The sequence below is a fragment of the Urocitellus parryii genome, chromosome 3 (assembly GCF_045843805.1).
Source record: "Urocitellus parryii isolate mUroPar1 chromosome 3, mUroPar1.hap1, whole genome shotgun sequence".
Taxonomy (NCBI): Eukaryota; Metazoa; Chordata; class Mammalia; order Rodentia; family Sciuridae; genus Urocitellus; species Urocitellus parryii.
In genome coordinates, this window is record NC_135533.1 from 78,438,850 (window position 1) to 78,448,209 (window position 9,360).

Consider the following 9,360-nt stretch of genomic DNA (forward strand, 5'->3'; position numbering starts at 1 on the left):
GTACATTAAGCAAATTGTATAAAATTACCTTCAGCCTAAGGTGTATTTGAAACATCAATTAACTTTATGTTTAAATTTGGGTCTGATGGAAGATCATCTTATTATTTAGATGCAACTATTTCAAAATCCAGAAATCATGAAATTTGATACATGTGTTGTTCCAAGCATTTCAGGGAAGGATTATTCAACTGTTTATATCTGTATGTGCATGTATATATGTGTGGGGGCAGTGGGGTGTTGATAATTCACTTTATTCAATAGCGCAATTAAATTTGGTACTTCACAGGTGAAATGATTGTGACCCAACATACCTTGAACATGAAGCTGTTGTGACTCCTTCCCTTTTGCCTGTATATGTGTATTGGGAATGTATGAGTGTGGGAGTATGCATGCACATGCGTGAGCATACACAACAAAAACCACTATAGTTTTTACTGAGATGAAAGATGGGCATTTTGCTTTGGATAATTGGGGTACACTTTCTGTCTATTGAAAGAATTTATTGTTAGCCAAGACTAAGTGAATATATAAAAACAATAGTTTGGTTACATTGGAAGTATAATTGAATAGTCTAGCTAATAATTAAGCCCATACAAAGAGCCAACTCAAACATTTTAGGCAAAAGGATCTAAATTCAGAGATTTGATTTGGTTCAAAACATAATTATATCAAGTAAAACGTCAACAAGTAGGTGACTGTTATATATATTATCAATTATGCCCTAAAGATCCCAGGGCAAAGACTTCAAGGTAAGCTATGTTCCCCAGTCAGGGCCATAATTAAAAAGTCAATTTTGTCTTGGACTGAATAGAAATTTCAAAACATACTATTTTAGTGTGATTAAAATTTAGACAAAAAAATTTCATCAGCTAATGACAAAACCATTACCTTCTCCATAACATCATTATTGGTCAACACCAGAAATGGACATGTATTTATGCCTTCTTAGATATATGATATGGTCCCTTCAATAATAATTACACTTCTGAGTAGTTTGGTTTGCTCTACTTATCTAAATTTGAGAATGAGAGGATGAGTCATACATGAGATTCTTCACCTGGGCTCCAAAGGATTCATGAATGACTTTTATTCTATCTAAAATCTTGATCACACATTGGGCTTCATATCCCAGAGAAAACTATTTATGCACAGAGAAATGTTGAAGATTTTAAGATAATTTTTACTGCTTTTGATAAACTGATAAGGAAGAGAATGCCAGTTTTAATTATTTTTATAAAAATGTTTTGAAATGTCTTCTTCATATATTATTTATAAAATTTAAATTACTTTTAGAATAAGAGATAAACATACATTTGTAATTTTTTTTCCCTGAGGATACAGGCAGTGTTTACATCTCATTATAAAGAGAATGAATCTCCTATTTTATGTGTTCTGACAGTGTAGAAAAGTGGCATATTCTCTAGACAGAGATATGCTAGCTTCAGATTGTATGCATTTGAAGTAACTGGGGGCCTTCTTTCATGTTTTGGTTTTAATTAAAATTTAAATTAAAAGCTCTGAATATAAAATAATATTTTTGAACACATATCATTTGTATATAGTACCTCATTTGTGATGCTATGTTATCAGAATATTTAGATGAACATCTTAACTAAGTCTTCAATTTGGCTGAATCGTTGCCATGGTGAACCAGGAGTCTACAGAATAGGTATATTTGCACTGATTATGCTATAAATTTCATCCAACCAAAACATCATATTTATTAAGCAGAAAATTATGATATATAAATCAAGTATAATCCTAAAAAACAAGTAATAAAATTACTCAAATTTTTAAATGATTTGGATAAGTGAACTTCTGAATATTTTAAAAGACTGCAATTTTGGTTTACATGTGGGAAACCTAAGTTTAGAAAAATTATTTTAATAAATTAAAATTTACAGAAGATTATCAGATATAGATGGGTGGGATTATAGTATGATGGATATCAAATACAAATCAGCAACAGACTCTATTCTGAACATCAACATCTGAATTTTTGGATTTCAAATGTCAACCTAAGGCAACAATATAAAGTTCTTTGGGAGTCATGGATATCCATGAATATCACTAAACCTCATCCATCTGCATTATAGATGATGCACTAAGGGTGACTTTTGCACAGCAACTTGGAAACACAACTCTGTCTACTTAACTCCTTGTCAAATTTTGCATATCAATTCTATATCCTATGACTTTATCTTTTCCAAAGCAGTCAACTCAATCGTCCATTCACTGTCACTTAAAGGATATACTTTCTGATTTTGTAGTTTCATTTTAAGTGACCATAACAAAGAATCAAGAAAAAAAATGCTATAAAGGCATCTATAAAATTATAGTTAGATGATTTGTTTTCCTTCTAACTACCCACATTTTTTTAGGCTAATCACAGGAAGTACCTTGTCTGATTGTGAAACAGTGACTGTAACTATCTTTGTAAGCATCCCTCTCATTTATTTTAGATCCTTTATCTAGATACTACTTTATTTTTAAGCCATTTTAAAAAATATTCACGTTTGGGGTCAAATAACCAAACTAACTGCCTAAAACCTTAATAACCTTGTCCTAGACTAAAGATTATGATTTCAGTAATCCTTTATAGTGTAGCTTTTATTTCCACTAACTTTAAATTTAATTCCTAAACCTTGTAATAATGATGTTAATGTTTTGAAAAAAGCTTCATGACATCAATCAAAACACAGTCAGCTTTATACTGTGTATATTCTGACAGGTTAATTATTGAAAGATCTCATTTGGTATTCATAAATGATACAGTTTTTAATTCATAAATTACCAAAGAGATGAATAGTTTTTTAAATCTAGTTTCCCTTTGCACCTTCTTCAAATCTCTTTGGGAATTAAGAATTGGTGTTAATATTATTAAAAGTATAAGGGAATAAATCTATTGCTTCAAATGGGCACACAGCCTCTTATGATCTGGCCACAAACCCTCTGTCTATCCTTATCTTCCTCTCCCACAACTAAACCCTAGAAAAATATGAAGAGCCAATTCCTGGAACACAACCTTCCCTATCCCTGTTCTTTGCCTTCATCCATGCTGCCTGAAAGGATCTCACTTCTCACCCCCTATACTGCAAGTTTGTGTGTCCAGTGTTTGCTGTTTCTATTAACTCAATGCTCACTGCATGCCAGGTTCTTTACTTAGAGCATTATTTAATCTGTGCCTTGTACCAGTCCTGTTTTACACATGAGGAAAGTTTGCCTTGTCACCCATCTAGAAGTGACAGATCTGAGATTTTTTAACCAAGTAGTCTGACTGCAGATCCTTACACAGTGATACATGAACACTGTGATAACTTGATTCCATGTCTCAATAAATTTTCAAGTTCAAGAATAAAATAATATTTCTTCCATGGATATTTCATTGACCATGCCAACCTTTCTCTCCCTGTTTGTCCTTGTACCCCTCTGAGGTCACACTAACTTTTTACCACTAACCAAGTTAGTGATGTGCACATATTGTTTTCTTTGCCAGCAGTAGCCTTTTGAGGATGATGCTCTGATTCATTTTGCTACCCTCTGTAGTAAATAGTAAAGTGGTTTTCACACGCTCAACTCTGTATTCTTACTTGTTATATGAATTCACCAGTGAAGGAATTAAGAGGTAGTTCAGACTGTTTCACAAATGACTTACCACAAATAATTTAAATAGTCTACATAGCCAGCCAATAAAATGATAAGCATAAAGATCCTAATTGAGTATTTACTTCTTCACAAATTTGAATTTTCTAAGTTGGGTTTATGGCAGTGAGCAATGGTATTGGGCTCTTTAGTTTCAAACACATTCATTCAGTCAAATGTATTATTTGATTTTACTGAACTAGACTATATAATTAAAAATTATTGTTCCCGGAATCTAGGTGAATTTGGCTCATTCTGAACAACAAATTAAAAATGGAAGAAATTCTTTGTAATAGTGACTTTATGGATATGAGTATTATATTTTAAGCTAATGTAGTCATTTAAAATTTTTGAATATAAAGTGGATATGTTAATATTTAGAGACACTTATGCTTATTCATTCAATTTCTTTAGTTTTAGGGGGGTAGGAAATGACTTGAAGAGTATTTGAGTCTTATCATTCTTAAGCCATAAAAAGATGGCATTTTCTCCCCCTTTCTCTACATGTTGGCATTACACTTTGACAGTTGTACAATAGAAGTTTTAAAGTCTTATTTCTGTTTATATAATAACAACAATAACCACAACTCTCAAAAATATTTATAACCACATATAAGATGTAGAATTATCAGATTTAAGATGTTCCTTTTATCTGTTCAAACTCAAATTTAATGTATACCTTCACAAAAATTACATAATTAAGAACAAGATAGCTATTTGGAGGTTAATAGTAGCTAATTATTGATTTCAGAACAAGTATTCTTAGGAGATTTCAATACCATTTTTCTTTCAAGTTCTGTAATATAAGTATATTTATCTCACCTGGAAAAAATTAAAACAAAAACTAATTACCCAAAGCACAATTTTATCAGTTTTAAGCATGCCAGAGCATTTTTAAAAAATGAATTACTTTGGAATGATTTTTCATGGACTCCTAACTGGTCATTTTCTCCTAGTGTCTTAAAGCTAAAATAATGAAGCCATGGTTGTTAAATACATTATGGATTATCAGTGACAGAATACTTATTTAATAGATTATATAGAATAGTGGGAACAAGCTGGAGACTCAGAGGTCCTGACCACCATATAATTTAAAGGAGAGGTTTTTTTTTTTTTAAACAATTAGGTCCACACTAAGAATAGTGCTAAATTATTTTATTTATTCTTGTTGGAAGAAATGGGCCTCTAAAGCTTTCTTTAAGATTCACCCAAGTAACTAACCAAGAAGCTTGTAGGGTCTGCCACCTTACCTAGAAAAATTATGACATTTTCTATGAGAGATGGGTTATTCTCCAATTAGAATGCTGTTGCATTCCTTACCATTATTGATAAAATTACCATTCTTACTAAACTTATTGCCTCCAACTTACAAAAGAGTTTTCAAAGGTAAAGTATCAGAAAGATAGCAAAGAAAAATTGAGAGTGGTGTTTTCTGGGATGAAATGCACTCATATGCTCCTTTCACAAGCACACCACAATTGTTTTTTTTTTTTTTCTTTCTTTCTTTTTGTCATTGTCATATTGTTGTTGACTTTTGTATACCCTGGGCAATGTTGCCCAGAGATAAATGCATAACTATCCCTGCTTGTTTCTGACACAAGAAAATGATGTAACACTCTCATTTTGATCTTCCTTATAAAAGGAACAAAAGACTGAGTCTACCCTTGACAGATGTGACTCCCAAATCATTAACACTGGCCAGCCCTTTTGTAGAATCAGCCAGTGGAATTGAACACAGTCCCCCCAACTTTAAACAAAGCCTTTTAATTTGGTCTTGGCAAAAGAAAAAAAAAGCCTCAATAAATAAAAGGACAACATAAAGAAGCATAGTTTGCCGATTCGAACCTACATGCAAGCCAGAGGAGATTTATGATTTTGTTTCCCGGGGAGGGGGTGACTAACGCACGCACACTGACCATCACCGTAAAGAGGTAAAGAGAGAGTGAAATGGCTCAACGTACACACACCCCGCTCCATACCGGGGACGAGTCTCCGAGCTGCGGCTTGTGCTCTCGGAGGGCCAGGCTGAAGCTGACCGCCCCCACGGCCACGCTGGATACCCCCAACCCTATCTCCAGCACGGAAAGCACCAAGAGGCTCCCAATAATCTGGCCGCTGGTGCACATCCTTCCTGGGTCATCATTCCTTTCAGATCACAGAGGAAAACCAACCATCCACCTTCTTTCTTCCACGATTCTCCTCACCCCTTCCACCCCCTACCAGATCCTAAAACTTTTCTTTCTTCAGCAGCGAAACATTATCCACAAGGACTGGATTTCCAGAACTGGAGACCCTCCTCCCTGGCCCGGTCAGAGGCAAAGAGCTGCTCCACCCACTGGCACGCTCAGACAGGGATCGTGGACAGATCTTCCTGGGCTTGATAAGAGTCCAGAAGAGATCACAGCGGGAGCAGGGCTTTCAAAGAGCCTGAGACGGGGGAGACCTGGGAGCCAGAGCCGTGCTCAAGAGGCGCTGTCCAGAGTTCTGCCATGTCCCAATCTCCGCAGGGAAACCCTATTCCTTCCTCAGCCTCCAGGACCTTTCAGGGTCCCTTTTCTTTCCTTGCGGAGGAGAATGAGCTTAGCTTCCCGGAGAGCCAAGGGGGACTGCTCAGAGCTTCTCCCTGCCTCTGCCTCTTGCCTCCTCTCCTTTGTTTTCGTGGTAAATGCAAAGTGCTTCTGCAAGTCTCTAGGTCTCCTGGCGGAGTCGGCGTATGGTATTCAGCACCACGCTCCTCTCAGTCTCCATGTCGCCAGAAAATGCGACCTTGTCTGATGGCCTCTTTCCATCTGGGTTTCTTCTCCCTCGTCGTCGTCCTCTTCCTCCCCCTCTCTCTTGATCCGATTCTCTCTCATTGCTATGACCTCATTGGAATTTAGGAGGTTGACGGAGGAGGGAAAAGCCTGATGTATTTGTGGGTCTAGGACCAGTTCTCTTGGCTAGCCCTTGATCTGCCCCGCCCGGGGACCCTAACCACAGGAATCCAAGAGATGCCGACCTCCGCATCTCCCCCATTCACTCCCTTCTGGGCTTCCATCCAGCAGGGAGAAGAGGCGATGCCTACGTCAACGCGGGGCTCATTCGGTGTAAAACTTTCTTCTTCTGCGTATACGCGGGGTGGTGGTGGCGGGGGAAGGGGCGGGGGAGCAGTGAGCCAGGAAAGGCAGAGAGAGCAGGGGCTGGAGAAGAGCCAACACTAATTTCACTAGACTCCGAAGGACCCTTACGGAGGAACTCCTCTGTCCAGATGGGCTAGACTCAAGCCTGCTTATAAAGAAGGTCCACTCCAGGCTATCAGGACCTGTCAAGTTCCATATCCGAGGGAGAAGGAGCAGTTGGCTGGAGCCTCACTTCCGTGAGGATGTGGCAACAATTCTCTCTAGCCCACAGATCCCTGCTTCCCCCTAGGCGCACTCCAAGTCCTGGGATGTGTAGCCAGATTTGGCCCAGCTGATAACCCTCTGTTACCACTGAAATTCAAGGACTACATTGAAACAGACATTAAAAAAAAAAAAAAAATCATCTGCCTCAAAGTACAACCGTTTTTGACTGTCAACCTTAGCCAGAAACATCAGGGCACAGACCAAGCTTGGCCTGGGTATTTTTGTTTTGTCATCTTTGACGCATATGGACCTCCAGATGTGTGGGAATCGCTATATTTGAATCTTGTTTCCATTTCTCTGGTCTTACCCCGTGAAAAATCTCAAGGTATGCTATTAAGGATATCCAGAGAGTAGGGGAATGAGAAAAGGTTTTGAGCTGTGGATCATCTTTCTTAAAAACTGGGTTCTGCAGGTAGAGATGGACTGAAGGAAAACAGAGTAAAGGAGAATTGAGTAGGGGTACAATAACATAAGGTTAGGGCATCCTGACCTCTAAATACGTGCAGACAAGTGCACAGTGCAGGCACTTCGGTTACTGGAGGCTTCTGTTTTTAAAGCCACAATATTGAGAACACAAAATCTGAGTGATCCATTGCCTAAATTCTGTAGCCTAAGTGCTACTGCCAGTGTTCTTAAATTTGATTTGGGGCTTGTTTCACAGTTTAAATTCAATTCTACAGAATAACTTATTTCTTTATGGCATATTTATTCTGCAATTTTAAAACTCGAGTTTTTCCTTAAAAATAAAAAAGAAAGAAAAAACAATTACATGTTGTTTGGCCTTAAAGAGTTGTCAGTTATTGTAAAGTTAGAGAACAATTTAAACATTTATATTGAATAGTAATTAGTGAATTCACTTGCTACTTCTTAAAACTTGGCCCATCACATAGCCATTTTCTAAAATCCTTCAAACAATTTTTGCCTAGTGAACCATAGTTTACTGTATTTAAATATTGTAAATGTCATCTAAATGATCCAATCTATACATAGAAATAATGAAGGATCTGTGTTGTCTAATCTTTGGTTTGAATTTAGTCATCATGGTTCTTTTTGTATTTTCTTCTTTCTCTTTCATAAAAGAATAATTAGTTGTTTAATTAGTATTTATTAAAATAAAGTAATTAATGCAGACATGGAGAAAAATGAATAGCTTATTAGAAGAGAACTTAATATTTGTAGAGAACATAGCTTTGGCATAAATAATAAATGAATTTCAAAGAGAAATGAACAAATATTGTCTTATGGCTGAATTTCTATCACTGACAAATGTGATGGCAAGAAATAAGCTTACTTAAATACCTTAAAACCTAATCAGATATCCAAATATAACCAATCTTGATTGATTCTGGGACACTGGTACAGAATCCAGAACCTTGAAAATGAAAATTTACATAGAACAAATTAAACTTCTCTTTACTTTTGAGTAACTACCAATAAGTCACAATACACGAGAAATATTCTCAGGACTAAAGTTAAAACAATCACTATCCACAAATGAAATTACATATTGTTATGTGTTTAAAATCATGTCTGTCAATGTAAGAATTTTCAATAGATTCTTACATTACTTTTTCTGGCACAGAATGTATTTTGCATACCTGGTAAATTGGTGTTAAATATTCTCCCAAAAGAAACACAAATGCATCTAAAACTTCATAATTGCAGAAACTAAGAACAAAAAATGGGTTAAAACTGACAAAATGATTTATTATTATCATTATCCCTAAAAATTATTTGTTAGAAAAAATTATAGGATTTAACCTTAAGTAGAGAAAAAACTACACAAACTACATTGCTATTCAAACTCTAGTGCCTCCACAATTTGAAAATTTAGTTTTCTTATGTCATAGTGTATCAAAAGTGTTACTCATGAGATCCATTGAAACTTGGTTCAATATTTCTACCTCTTCAATAAAAGCAACAACATAAAAACAACAACAACAAAAATCTCAAGCTTGCCACCTGCTGGCTTGAATGTGACACAAGTAGATGTGTGAGTAGCCGCAAAATAATTCTCATAAAGCTCTATCTCTAATAAAAAATTCTCCATTGTTGTTTTCTTTAATGACCCACGTTTTGCTAGTAAGCATTTCTGAGGTATTCATATACGCATTTACATAAATTATGTTAATAGATATTTATTTGTATAAAGAAATATCTAGGAATTAGAAAACAAATATCCCCTGCTATGATCTGAAGAAGAGTCCACTGAAATATCTAGGAATTAAAAAACAAATATCCTCTGCTATGATCTGAAGAAGAGTCCACTTTTATATTAAAAGCTGGGTCCCCAACCTGTAATGCTATTGGAAGATTGTAGACCTTTAAGAGGTGG

The 9,360-nt window shown here is 36.0% G+C and overlaps 1 protein-coding gene across 2 annotated transcripts in view; it reads right to left on the minus strand.

Moving 5' to 3' along the window:
- The window catches only part of Tmem196 (transmembrane protein 196), a 57,628-nt gene extending 51,860 nt beyond the window's left edge, over positions 1 to 5,768 (minus strand). Inside the window, exon 1 of one of the 2 annotated variants that reach the window (XM_026408913.2) lies at positions 5,622 to 5,768. In XM_026408913.2, coding sequence (XP_026264698.1) covers positions 5,622 to 5,768 — 147 coding nt within the window. Of the gene's footprint in view, positions 1 to 5,603 lie in introns of both variants that reach the window. The other variant, XM_026408905.2, reaches the window with a different exon arrangement.
- Between the last annotated feature and the right edge of the window lie 3,592 nt (positions 5,769 to 9,360).